The sequence below is a fragment of the Drosophila subpulchrella genome, chromosome 4 (genome assembly GCF_014743375.2).
Source record: "Drosophila subpulchrella strain 33 F10 #4 breed RU33 chromosome 4, RU_Dsub_v1.1 Primary Assembly, whole genome shotgun sequence".
NCBI lineage: Eukaryota > Metazoa > Arthropoda > Insecta > Diptera > Drosophilidae > Drosophila > Drosophila subpulchrella.
In genome coordinates, this window is record NC_050608.1 from 1966837 (window position 1) to 1981729 (window position 14893).

The 14893-nt window shown below is 34.7% G+C and overlaps 1 protein-coding gene across 8 annotated transcripts in view; it reads right to left on the reverse strand.

The window, feature by feature from the left end:
• The window catches only part of LOC119547349 (protein pangolin, isoforms A/H/I/S), an 89685-nt gene that overhangs the window by 44109 nt on the left and 30683 nt on the right, over window positions 1-14893 (reverse strand). For 6 of the 8 annotated variants that reach the window (XM_037854888.1, XM_037854809.1, XM_037854728.1 and 3 more), the window contains 3 exons: window positions 2704-2791; window positions 2566-2646; window positions 1153-1302 (listed from right to left, as the gene is read on the reverse strand). In XM_037854888.1, the coding sequence (XP_037710816.1) occupies window positions 1153-1302; window positions 2566-2646; window positions 2704-2791 (319 nt within the window). The remainder of the gene's footprint in view (window positions 1-1152; window positions 1303-2565; window positions 2647-2703; window positions 2792-14893) is intronic. The other 2 variants (XM_037855039.1, XM_037855118.1) reach the window with 2 other exon arrangements.

Sequence of the window (14893 nt, forward strand, 5' to 3'; positions counted from 1 at the left end):
AACAAAAAAAAGTAACCATACTTTCAATAAATATCGCATATTATTTCTAACACTTTTTCTTATTTTAAAGGCGGTTTACCTTTAAAAACACCAAAATCACCATTTTGTTGCCTTACCGCCATTGATCCCGGTATTAGGGCGATTTCCATGTTAAAAGGGCCTCCAATGATGCTAGGTCCCAAAAACAATGTATTTTTACATTTTCTTAAAGGTTTGGTATGAAGTCAATTTAGTTTTTGCGATACCATTCGATTGGTACTCACTCGTTATGCTCGGACCCTCGCCGCAGATTTTCATTTATTCGTGTATATATAGTAGTTGCCTTCGCGCACTCTATGTGTGCCAATGTTAAAATAAAACAAATACCAAGAAATACTTTTTGTCCACGCTTAACAGTTTATAAAGTTTTTGGTTTTGGATGACTTTTTGTTAGGTTGAATACTAGGCCTTATCAAAATAAAAATTATATACAATTTTGGTTGACGTGGTTGACTTTTGGGTGGAAATGCCCATATAAGTAGTGTTTGTATAAGAGCGCCTGGTCATAGAATGGGTGTGGTTTTTGCATTCATTAACGAAAGTAAACAGGGTTCTAATAGAGGCTTAAAATAGGTTTTACTTGTTTGTGGAATACCAAAATATTTTTAAAGATTTTTTAATATTTTGATAGCCTTAAAGTTGTAGATAATTTTCGAAAATATATGACTCAGAATTGCAAAGTTAAGGGGGAATGAAATTCGAACGTTCGTTTTAGGGGTTGATGAAAATGCGCAGGCGCTATATCACTGAGAGGACCAATGAGTGAGTTTATATATAGCCAAAAACCTGTCTATTTGAACCTTATGCTTGTGTATGTGAATATGTGCATTGAAGAAAGCCATTGGTAAATTAAAGATGGCGGATGTAAATCGCCCACCCACTAAATTGAAATGTCAAAAGCGCAGTAAATGGAAAATAGAAATAACTTAAATTGCAGAACAACATTTTTATTTAAAAAGCAGCACTTTAAGATCTCTTATAAAAAATGTAAATTTAAGGACCTATTATTAATAAATTTTTATTGTGTTTCTCAAAAAAAGGATTACGTAAAAAAAAATATTTTCCTTTTTAGATTTATTTAAAGAAGAAGAAACTCCTAGTTTCTGCACTTACCTTGGATATCTATTATTCGTTGTTGTGTCCTGAACACCACATTCCTGTTTGGAGTTAACTCCCACAATAGCAGAATGCGCATTTAAAACATGATGCGACGTGGCGTGTACTGAAGGTAATAGGCTAGGCGAAAATCGGAAAGGGAAGTCACTGCAAATAAGGCATTAATAAAAGCTATTCTCTGGAAATATTGATTTAACACGGGACATACAATATAGGCTCAGCCACCACATAAACATATTATAAATTAAAATTAAAATTAAACATGTTCTTTCGTAAGCGGATCCTGCCAATGAGCTGTCAGCTTGGGTTAATCTTAATTCAAATAATAATTTGTCTATTTAAGGGAATTTATAAAGTAAATAGTATTAGCTTTCTTGAACAGCTTAACTGTATTCTCGGTACGGTATGCATACGGTATACGGTACGGTAAAGGTATGCATATGTGAAATAAAATCCTATTACAACGTCTGTTGTAGCAGAAGTAATTTGACACAGGAGAATGTACTTGTACATACGAGAAGATAAAATGTTATCCTGCAGAGCCTCAATAAGAACATTTATATTAATCGTGTATAATTATTTTTTCCAAACAATTTAAGTTTGAGATACATATGTATGCTGAATGTACGATCGTACAAAATTGATTTCGAGATGTTTTATACTCGTTTTTTAGGGTCATTAGGATATATTAAAAATGTAATATTCAAAAACGATTTACTTGTTTACTCAGATTCTTAAGGTTTCCATGACATATTTTTAAGTTTGACAACATAAGATAATAAAATAAAAAGAAAATGGTTTTATTGCTATAACAAATCAAATCAAATAGCCAACATTGGTTTAAACTGAAAACAAAGCAAAGCAGACAATAGATTCCAAGAAAAATAAAAATTAATTCTTCAAGATTTATTTTTTAAGGGCGGCTTTCCGTCAGAGAAAATATGAACAGTATTGGAATTTAAACATTGTTCTAAAATTCCAAAGACATGGGAATTGGTTCAAGACTTGGACCTTTTTTTAGTAATGCTTATTGTGTTGAGAGTGTGCTTCAGCGAAAATATTGTAGATAAGGTTAATCTAATAGGCAACTAAAAAATGCACTTTAATTTATATTAAACAAAATATATTTTTAAATGTGGGATCCAGAATTTTTGGTCGTTAGGATGAAGAAGTATTGATAGCTCGTTATAAACATGGACTAATCATCTAAATTATGCAATTCATAATTGAGAATATTCTAAATCAATTCAAGGTTTAAAATGTATCTAGTAAAAATCTGTATATTCCTATGAATGTTATCCTTCTTATTGATTTAACATAGCTGAATAAGAACGCTCGTATTTACATGATTTGATTAATGTTAGAGTATGGGTGGCTTAGTATACCAATGTCAAAAAAGCGTGTTATTACCTTGAAAGTGTAGTATTTATCGGTAAGGAGGAAGGATAAGGAGTTCTAAAACTAGATGCGGAGTATACAGAGGGTGTGTGCCTATAAATAAATTTATGTGTTTTAATAAGAACTTAAAATGTATTATAAAAGACATACCATGAAGCCACTTGGGACATATCAGAACTTAGCATTGGATAAGGATATTGACCTCCTGCAAATGGGTATAACGCTGGTCGAGTCAGGCCTGAAAATTAAGATTTGTAAATATAAAAAATGAATTCTAAAATGTGAGCACTATTTTCTCAAAAAAACAGTAGAGTGCGCTATAGTCGAGTGCCTCGACTATTAAATCTCGTTTCACAACTACACAATTTAACTCATTATCTTATGATTAGATTTAATCAACTTTTGGCTCGTCAATAAATATTGAAAAAGGAAACAAAACAAGAGAAAACGCTACAGTCGACGGCCTCGACTCTTATATACCCGTTGCTCAGCTTAAGGAATTGCGAGAGCGATGGAGATATGCTTAAAGAAATTCTGTTTTTTAACTAACACACCCTGCCTATAGCGCCACCTATCTTCTTCTTCTATAGCGCCCCTAGCAGCTTGGTGGCGTATTAGTAAAAACAGCTTATTTGCTGCATGTGGTGCCAGTCTCGATTAAATTTCAAAGTATTGATTATTATTTGGTTATAACTTTTTATGACTGGTCCGATTTTAATCATTTTTGGTTAAGAACAAACTCTCATTAAAATTTTTACAATATATTACAAAATGTGGACGCTATATACTTAATGAGATCGGAAACACTTCCTCCTACCTGTAACATATTTTCCGACGAATCTAGTTTACTCTTTTACTCTACGAGTAACGGGTATAATAAAATGTACCATTACGATTAGAGTGGGCATGACATTTCATAGGCACCAGTGGATTCTAAATGTCTAGTTTTAACACTTTAGCTTCAAGAATAAATACTTTATAGAGTTGGAAACTCATTCTTCTACCTTTTACATACTTTACCGGAATATCATATACCCTTTAACTCTACGAGTAACGGGTGTAAAATATTAATGTTTAAAAGGTAAAACATAGTTTATATATCCTTACAGCTAACAACATTTTATGCAAATAAAATTATACATATTACATAAACCGTTTACATGCGCAGAAATCGTGTAATTATTATCTAATGAAATTTGAGGTTCTGAAATCTTATAAAAATAAAAGAGAGATAAAAAAGATCCAAAACAACGAAGCTAAATTTGTATAACCTTGCAGAAGGTATCATTTCAGTCAGAAGTTCGAAACGCAGTAAAGGAGCCTTATAAAACTTGTGAAGTAATTTTGAGGCATAATATAATTTTTATTTTATCAAGAACGGTGACTTTACCATAAACATGTAATGACTTTAAAATAGACATGACACGACTGCTAGATCAGTCTGATCGAATCGAATTATACACTGATCGAAGGAATTGGATTTTTTTGTAAATAATTGTTTAAATTTGTATACCATGACTTCTCAGAAGTCGATTCGTTCCAGGAGAATCAACGGTGAAAGTAGAAAACGTTAAATTTACGAAACTGAAAATTGAATGGTAAATGGTATTTTCCATTGGGTTTTCCAAGGGTACATTGTGTTCGTCGAATTATATTGTATGTAACAAGAAGGATGCGCTTCATACCCTGTTCTTGATCAGGTCCACTTGCCGAGTCGATTTACCTACGGCCGTCTGTCCTCCTGCAGAACAAGTTTGTTTCAGCGGAGTACCACGCCCATTTTAACGTCCATAACGCTTAAGTCTATCTTGCGTCCACATTTTTATAGCCGTTACTCGTAGAGTAAAAGGGTGTATTGTATTCGTTGGAAAGTCAATGGTGAAGGAAGCGTTTTCGACCTTACACTCGTAATGTATAAATATTCTTGATTAGAATACCTAGCCGAGTCGAACTAGCCAGGTCCGTCTGTCCGTAAAAAATAGGTTAGGATCAGACCATTAGTTAACCAGTTATAACGTATCTAGAAAGAACGTGGTCATTGACGGCACAGCTAGTAGAAATAAGGGAAAAATGTAAAATATAAAGTAGATAAAAATGTAAAAATAAATGTTTCTTCGCATCTACTAGATGGTACATTTTTATACCCTTGCAGAGGGTATTATGATTTTATTCAGAAGTTTGCAACGCAATGAAGGAGACGTTTCTTGCTCAGCAGCACTAGACGAGTCGATCTAGCCATGTCCGTATGTCCATCTGTCCGTCTATCCTTCTGTCCGTCCGTTTCTACGCAAACTAGTCTCTCAGTTTTAAAGCTATCGGGCTGAAACTTTCCCAAAAATCTGCAGGTAGTATATAAGTCGGAACCAGCCGGATCGGACAACTATATCTTATAGCTCCCAAAGGAATAATCGGAAAACAAATTTTTTAAAATTATATATTTGGTGTTTTTTATAATAATAAAATAAAATTTTTTATTTAGTTCTGAATTTCGAATTTAATTTTATTAAAATTGGACGACTATATCGTATAGCTGCAATAGGAACGATCGGAAAATTGGTGGGATAATAATATGAAACATATTATAGATTCGGTGTTTTTTGACATACTATTATTATTATTATACCCGTTACTGGTAGAGTAAAAGGGTATACTAGATTCGTCGGAAAGTATGTAACAGGCAGAAGGAAGCGTTTCCGACCCCATAAAGTATATATATTCTTGATCAGGATCACTAGCCGAGTCGATCTATCCATGTCCGTCTGTCCGTCTGTCCGGATGAACGCTGAGGGATCGGAAACTATGAGAGCTAGGCTATTGAGATTTGGCGTGCAGATTCCTGAGCTTCTTACGCAGCGCAAGTTTGTTTCAGTAGAGTGCCACGCCCACTCTAACGCCCACAAACCGCCCAAAACTGTGGCTCCTACAGTTTTGATTCTAGAATAAAAATTTAAACTGAAATGTATTGCTCTCATCAATACCTATCGATTGATAAAAAAAAAAGTTTGCCACGCCCACTTTTACGCCCACAAACCGCCAACAAACTTCAAAAAATCGTAAATATGAACGTGGATATCTCAGAAACTATCAAGGATAGAGAATTGGGATCTCAGATTTAGATTCCGTAGCCTTGTGCGCAGCGCAAGTTTGTTACGCGAATATGCAACGCCCACAAACCGCCCAAGCCTGTGGCGCCCACAATTTTCATGCTAGATACAAAATTTTAACTGAACTGTATTGGTCTCATCAATACCTATCGATTGACCCAAATAAAATTTGCCACGCCCACTCTAACGCCCACAACGCTTAAATCTGTCTACCGCCGACAGGTGGCGCATTTCAATCTCGCTTTGCTGCTTGCATATCTCCATTTCCCTTTGATCCCTTTAGCTGAGTAACGGGTATCTGATAGTCGAGGTACTCGACTATAGCGTTCTTCCTTGTAATACTATTGGGAATATCATTTTTTGTATTTTAAAATTTAAAATTTATAACTGCAAGGGTATACAAACTTCCTGCGGCCTGCGGAAGTTAACTTCATTTCTTGTTTACAATAAAAATGACAAAAAAGAAATGTCAAAAAAAGTAACCGAAAGTAACCTTTAAAACGAAAAGAAAATGTTCGATATGGTCAAACACAAATTATTCACAGGAGGGAGGAAATTGAATTTGCTTTCTTATCAGTCGTAAAGTAAATGAGTAAATATAGGATTATTAAACATTTTTAGATTCAATCCCAAGCCGTTTTTATTTTAATTGAAAATTTGTTGTCCTTTCTATTTCATGCTTCACTGTTGTCTCTTTTGTTCTTGTCCTTAAAATTTGTTCTATTGTTGTCGTTTTCAAGTTCAATTGTTATAATGCGGCAGGAGTTCCAACTAAGAGGGGTGACGAGACGGTTACTGCAATCACCCGCGGGCTGTATCGAGTCCCATAGAAAACGATAGCATCCATGAATTAATCTAGCGACAGAAAGATGTCATTATTATGTGGTTGTGCAACATGTTTTTTGGCATTATGTTTTTTTTTTTGCCCGTAGTAGATACCATTGAACGGGTCATGCCCTATTAGTAATGCGCTCCCCTGCCACTTTTCTCGTCTGTCGCGCAACCCTTAAAAGGGATTTTGGGAACTACTATCAATTTCAATAGGGGATTGTTTTGTACCATGCCGTATACTGTACTAACCATACTTTATATAAAATACGAAATCTTGATACTAGATCTTATAACTGAACTGCAATAAATATGATGGTGCTTACGCTTAAAATCTATAATAAAGAACAAGAAAGGAAGCTAACTTCGGCAAGCCGAAGTTTCTATACCCTTTCAGGTCCTTCCCGTGGTAGTGTTGCATGATCAGAGCTTTCCGATTTATAGAAAACTAAAAAGTAATTACAGAAATATAAAGATTACTACCGTATATGTTTACCGAAAAACGAAATAACGGTCTTTGTATTACTTAGACATTAATTATCCGATCTTTTCTATGGCAGCTATATGATAAATTCGTACGACTTCTTTTCAAAATTCTGAAATATTAAAAGAATGAATAAATTCCCAATATTTGAAAAATCACCAAAATGAAAGTTTTTTAAATTAAGAAAAACTTTATCAGTCCTATAGGCGCTGTCGTATTTAGTTCTCCGATCAGGCTCGTTCCGACTTATATAGTACCTGCAATCGAAAAAGGATTTTTGGGGAAATTTCATTGCGATAGCTTTAAAAGTGACAGACTTGTTTGCGTAGAAGCGGACAGACGGACATGGCTAGATTGACTCGTCTAGTGATCTAGAATATATACACGTTATAAGGGTCGGAAACGTCTCCTTCACTGCGTTGCAAACTTTTGACTGAAATCATTACACCCTCTGCAAGAGTATAATAAGAAATAAAATGTAGATGAACGTATGTTTATAATTTACAATTTTAAAAATTAGAAACATTTTTATTTGAAATTATGTCTCCCTACACTTAGGTATGTTTATGGGCAATCATAATTTAAAACAAACATACATATACATACATATTTGTAGAGGATTAAAGAAATATCATTATATTGTATAAAATAACCTAGTGACGATCAGCACACAAAAGTTCCGAAATCAACTTTTGTGACTAAAATGTATTTTACAATCTACTTCATAAATGTACTTTCTAAATTTGTCTCATTCGGCACGCTGCAATGCAGTAAACCTGTTTAGGCAAGAAGCTGTATGGTGAAATCGCGGTTAAAAAAAACACATTTTATGTTTTGAATAAAGAACTCGATTTTATTGATATAGATATCAATAAATTGCTTAGATGCCCTTCTACAGATATGCATTAAATGTATCATCATATCTTTAGTGTATTACAACAATTTAAATAAACTGTTCACCTCTATTCACAAAAAATTGTATGTGGTGAACAGGCTTTAAAAAATACGAGGAAAAATTCTTATTTTTCCGCAAAATATTTTAAATGCATTGAGAGGCGTCTTTTCCCTAATTTTGAAGACACTATTTACCATTGTACGTCAAAGGATGAACTCAAAGTTATTTTTCTAGAACCCCAAAGTGTAACGGGTTTTACAAATTCTTTAAAAATCTGATCGCTAAACAGATTAAAGCGTTAAGGGCGTTAGAGTGGCCATGCCTATACTTTATATGTCAATTGATAGGTAATACCAAGAGCAATACATTTCAGTAAAAAAAATTATTCTAGAAAATTCTATTAAAAGTGTAAGTACCACAGTTTGGGGTTGTTTGCGCGTGAATCTCTAGAAACTGCATGCCCAATCCCAACTTTCTACCTTTTTACCTTTCATATGAACGGATGAGCGTAGTGACACGCCCACTTCAACAACAAAAACGCTAAATTTGTTGTCTGGCGCCCACATTTTTTCAAAAGTTTTTAAAACTGTAAATGGGATTTTGTTCTGATTATCAATAAAAAATTTCGAATCAGACCATTCATTAAAAATATATAAGCAAATAAAGGAATTGACGCTAGGTGGCGTGGTGTGCAATCTCGGAAACAGATTCTTTCCTATCTCTGATGTCTCAATCTCCCTAGCACTCCCTTTAGCTGAGTAATTATCTAACAGTCGCGGCTATCGACTATAGCGTTTTCTCTGGTTTTAATTCAAAGTCATTGAAATTCTTCAGCAAAAATCGAGTTTTTCAATTCCAAGTGTACATTTAATGTGGACCGCAAAACACCTTTATTCGAAAAGGATAAGAAGGCTGACTGTCCCCCTATATTTGTAAATATTTAAAGACAAAATTGTTTGTTAAAGATACCTTTAATAAAAAAGTCATATTTTTTGTAAAGCAACTTTAAATTACGAAGTAATATTTTTCAAAGATTTTTCAAATAATGAAGTAATTTTTTAAAGATAGCTTCCTTGACTATAACATGCTCACAACAAATTTACGGAAACATTACACTTAAATATTAAAAACAGTATACTTGACGTATTGTTTATACAACAGCCATAGAAGACATTGATCTGTATTCATGTTTTATGTTCAAAATCATCGAGATTTTTAAGATCGTCACTATTGTTCCTGTAAAAAATGCACGCATTTCATTTTAGTCGATTTTTAAAAATGAATGGACTTTTAACGTTGCTTACATACAATGAGGAAGATATATTATTTTTAGTACTGGAAATGTGGTTACTTCCGTTACAAGATTTTGAACAAAATTATAAAACTATTTGCAAGGGTATAAAATACATACATATACAAGATATCTGGTTTAACAATTTTTTTTATTTCAATCTTTTTTGCCTAAATGGCTCATATCGTTTTTGGGAAATCTGGAAAAATGTAAAGGGAGCAATACCAAGGCTTGCAATTGAGATTTATGGGGGTAGTTTCAGGTCATGTGCGAAGTTCTTTTCACCACTTCGCACAGAGGGCGGTCTCTCTGTATACCCTTAAAAAGGAAAACGCCCCTATTTGTGTCGCCCTAATAGTTCAGCAATTATCGTTTATGTATGCATTTTAGTATTGTCAGATGTTAAAAAGAAATACATCTATGTCTAAGTGACCAGTGTATACGATAAACCGCACTCAATGCTTTGTTGAAAAATAAAAAATACAAAAGATGAGACAAAAAATAATTATTCAACCAAAATTTAAAAAGATAGCAATGATTTTTGGACGTGGGTGGAATATTTTTTAGTAAATGTCTTTGGAACTGAATATAAACAGCTGCAATAAATTAGATTGAGCAACTTTTAAGGACCTAAGAACCGATCCAAGAGTGTGCTGAAACATTCGATACATACCTCGCTGTTTTATGATTAGCAAGGATGGAAGTTAACTTCGACGAACCGAAGTTTAAATACCCTTGCAGGTTTTAGAAAATAAAAAAATTAATCACATAAATATTAAGATAATGTTACATTTCAATTTAGTAGCGTATACGATTTCTGATAACGGAATATATCGATTTTTGTTTTATATTGACAGCTATATGATATAATAGTAGAATTTTTAAAAATGTAATTCGTAATTCTGAAATTAAAAAGAAAATATAATTCGAAGTTCTGAAATATTAAAAAAATCATATTCCCAATAGTAGAAGATAATATGTCAAAAAAACAGCGAAGCTATAATTTGTTCAATTTTGTTGTAGTTATTTTTCATTATCCCTATGGGAGCTATAGGATGTAGTTGTCCGATCCGGCTCGTTATTAATCGATAGGTATTGACGAGACTAACACATTTCAGTTAAAATTTTTTTGCTAGCATGAAAATTGTGGGCGCTACAGGTTTGGGCGGTTTGTGGGCGTTAGAGTGGGCGTGGCATATTCACGTAGCAAACTTGCGCGGCGTACAAGGCTACGGAATGTAAATCTGAGATCCCAATTCAATAGATTCGGAGATATCAGCGTTCATACTTACGATTTTTTGAAGTTTGTGGGCGTTAAAGTGGGCGTGGCAAACTTTTTTTGAGTCAATCGATAAGTATTAATGAGAACAATACATTTCAGTTTCAATTTGTGTTCTAGCATCAAAACTTTAGGAGCTACAGTTTTGGGCGGTTTGTGGGCGTTAGAGTGGGCGTGGCACTCTGCTGAAACAAACTTGCGCTGCGTAAGAAGCTCAGGAATCTGCATGCCAAATCTCAATAGCCTAGCTCTTTTAGTTTCCGATCTCAGCGTTCATCCGGACAAACGGACGGACGGACGGAAGGACGGACGGACAGGCGGATAGATGCACAGACGGACATGGCTAGATCGACTCGACTACTGATCCTTATCAAGAATATATACTTTATAAGTCGGAAACGTTTCCTTGTACCTGTTACATACTTTCCGTTAGTACAATCTCCCATTTTACTCTTCAAGTAACGGGTATAATTACTGACCAGGACCGTTGAAACCGAAGATATACAATTTTATAGCTTACTACCTGAGGATACCTTGAAACTTTAAACGGATGTGTACGGATTCACGGGTTTTCCAGACCAGTCTTCTTCATTAATAATATAAATTAAATTGTTTTATTAACGACGATTTACTAAAAAGTAAAAAATTCACCCAGGTGAACTGGGCAGGAGGAAAAGGCGTAATATGCTAAAGCGGGTGGCAAAAATGGACAAAACGTAACGGTATAACGAGGTAACGGTGAAAAGGACCAACGAGTAACGGGAAATAGACCCAAACTATTTTTTTTTATGCTAGATCCGCGGAACAAACTTATTTATTTGGCATTTAAAAATAATTTTATGGAGACAAAATAGTGTTAAAGAAATTACAGCTGAAATGAAGGCATGGCTAGCAGTAGCAAGGTAGTAACCTAAAAAAAATGCTATATCTTCGGTTCTAACGGACCGATCAGTATGATTTTTGTCAGAGTATTCTAATACTATACCTAGATAAAATGCAAGAACAAACCTTTACCTTTTAATGGGTACAAGTGTATATAATCCTTTTTTCGCGAAAAAAAACCCTTCTAAATAAATCTCCCTCTTGATGTTAGTTCTGAATATTAAAAGTTGTATTACCAATATGCAACTGCGAATTGAAAAAAAAAAAAAGAACTCAGTCAAGTACGTAATTATTTTAACCGTAACTGCGGCCAATGCCCTTCGGTCGTATCATCTAGCTGGCTCAAGTTTTATTGTGTTATTCAATTATGAATACTTGATCATTGTAAAGGTTCATAACGCCGTGTAATCCATTGGACCTCTTAAGTGCTCGCCTTTTATTTACGCCGCTGGTTCCCATTTGATCCGTAAACCAACATAGCCCTACAACTGGGGTAAAATTTCAACCCACCACAAATTCTATTCAGAGCAAACAAACAACGAGGGAAATTTGGCAGAATCATTGCCTAACAATTTTCGATGTGTACAAATGAAATCGCATCATACGCAATTATTACTTCATAATTTGTATGAATTTTGTCGATGAGGACTAGGGCGAGAAAGTCAATAATTCGTGGCGGGGTTACTTTATGGAAAATGAACAAGAGCACTGACAAACCGCAATAATAAAACATAACACACGAAAGTATATGTTATCGGTTCTGTTGTGTTATTATACGGCACTTTTGCTAGAAGGGTTATACCTTTATGGGTACAGTTTAATCCGTTAATACGGAAATTTCATTGTTCCGCTCAATTTTTTTTACGACTATACGATGTTACGTGAGAGCGAGGAGGACATACATCTGAGTTCTAATGAGCAATTAATTAACAAAATTACTAAAACCGATAGGTAAACACTAGCCAAATACTAGAGAAATTAAAAATTATCCGATAACACTAGTTTACAAAAATAATTTGTATACCCTTGCAGAAGGTATATTGATTTCAGTCAGAAGTTTGCAACGCAGTGAAGGAAACGTTTCCGACCCCATAAAGTATATATACTCTTGATCAGCATGACTAGACGAGTCGATCTAGCCATGTCCGTCTATCCGCCTGTCCGTCCGTCTTTGGTGTTTTTTAACATATAACCTTCTAAGCTTGGAAATTACATTTTTGAATTAGTTTTGAATTTCGAATTAAATTTTACCAAAATCGGACGACTATATCATATAGCTGCCATAGGAACAATAGGAAAATTGGTCGGAAAATAATATGAAACAAATTATTGCTTCGGTGCTTTTTGAAATATTATCTTATACTATTGGGAATATCATTATATGTATTTTTAAGAATTTCGAATTACATTTAATAATTACAACTGCAAGGGTATACAAACTTCGGGTTGCCGAAGTTAACTTCCTTTCTTGTTTTTTTTTTTAGTTCAGCTGTCAATCCGTATTTTCTAGACTAAATTGGGCTACTGTTCACAATGGTATCACTCAATAAAATTTGTTAAAAATCTTTTTTGAGACATTTGCGAAAAACTTGTTTTTTAGATATAAAGAGCTTTTATCTAAGATTACAATTATCCAACCGATAGTCAATTAGCACTATCTGAAAGTAAATAGATGTACCTTTTCGAGGACACTTTTTGTGAACGGAATCCGATTATTGGAGTTATTTGCCATAGAAGTTACATAAATTTAAATTTTCTAGTTTTTTTGGTAAAAGCTACTTTTGTTTTGAGTTTTAGTACAATAACATAAATAGAATAAATTATTATTTTAAACAAGTGATTCAAAGAAAAGTGTGTCCTTTAAATGTTAAGTCTAACTTTGAGAAAATCGGTGACAAATCGAAAGCGAAATAGCTTGTTTAGTAAAAGTATTCTGTCTCTATTTCATTGTTTTCCTTGAAAAATAACTCGTTTAATCTTGTTTAAGTTGTTACAAACAAAAAGAGAGAATGTTATAGTCGAGTGTCTCGACTATAGGATCTTGAACAAGGAAGAACGCTATAGTCGAGTACCTCGACTATCAGATACCCGTTACTCAGCTAAAGGGACCAAAGGGAAATGGAGATATGCAAGCAGCAAAGTGAGATTGAAATGCGCCACCTACCGGCGGTAGACAGATTTAAGCGTTGTGCGCGTTAGAGTGGGCGTGGCAAAGGTTTTTTTTGGATCAATCGATAGGTATTGACGAGACCAATATATTTCAACTAAAATTTTTTATCTAGCATGGAAATTGTGGGCGCCACAGGCTTGGGCGGTTTGTGAGCGTTAGAGTGGGCGTGGCATATTCGCGTAACAAATTTGCGCTGCGCTCAAGCCTACGGAATCTAAATCTGAAGTCCCATTTCTCTATCTTTGATAATTTCCGAGATATCCGCGTTCATATTTACGATTTTTTGAAGTTTGTGTGCGGTGACCAACTTTTTTTTTTGATTCAATCGATAGGTATTGATGAGAACAATACATTTCAGTTTCAATTTTTATTCTAGCATCAAAACTTTAGGAGCCACAGTTTTGGGCGGTTTGTGGGCGTTAGAGTGGGCGTGGCACTCTGCACTGCGTAAGAAGCTCAGGAATCTGCACGCTAAATCTCAATAGCCCAGCTCTTATAGTTTTCGAGATCTCAGCGTTCATCCGGACGGACAGACAGACAAACAGACGGACAGACGCACATGGCTAGTGATCCTGCTCAAGAATAAATGTATATACTTTATGGGGTCGGAAACGCTTCCGTCTGCCTGTTACATACTTTCCGACGAATCTAGTATACCCTTTTACTCTACGAGTAACGGGTTTAAAAATCGTAGAAGACAATTTTACGTGCACGGATTTTCGGTACATTTACTGTCTTCTAGTGCTTTGCAACAGTGCCTGAACGATCTTCCGTCTCTTTTTGGTGCATGTGGATGCAGTGTAGGAAATTGTAAGGAGAAAAAAATGCGAAGAGCGAGAAGCCCCCCGCGTCCGTACCATATTTTCTAAGCAATTTAAATTTAACATTAACGATATCGGTATTAGATTAATGAAATCGTTGTTAAGTTTTTTTAGGGAGAGAGGAAAAATAGTTTAAAATATTTCCTATTTATAGAAAAAGTTATCCGCGCACTCTCTGTTCTATTCTGTTCAATCTTAGCGCTGGCATCGCTTTTCGCTCTAATTTTTCTTCACTTGCTTATGTTTCTGGCAGCTCCCAGATGAAGAGAGAAATACATAAAATATACTAAAACAAGAATAGAAGCTAACTTCGGCAAGCCGAAGTTTCTATACCCTTGCAGGTCGTTCCCGTGGCAGCATTGTATGTACAGACGGACGGACGGACAGACATTTTACACCTTTTACTTTTATCTACTGGCTGTAACGACACGGACGATGTTCTTGCTAGATGCGGGTGTAAGGTCATTACCTATAACACTTTTCGGCGTGCTGGTAGGTATTGACAAGCGAAATACAATAAAATTATTTTAAAGTAAAATCTTTAAAAGTGTGGGCGCAACAGTTTGGGCGGTTAGTGCGCTGAAAT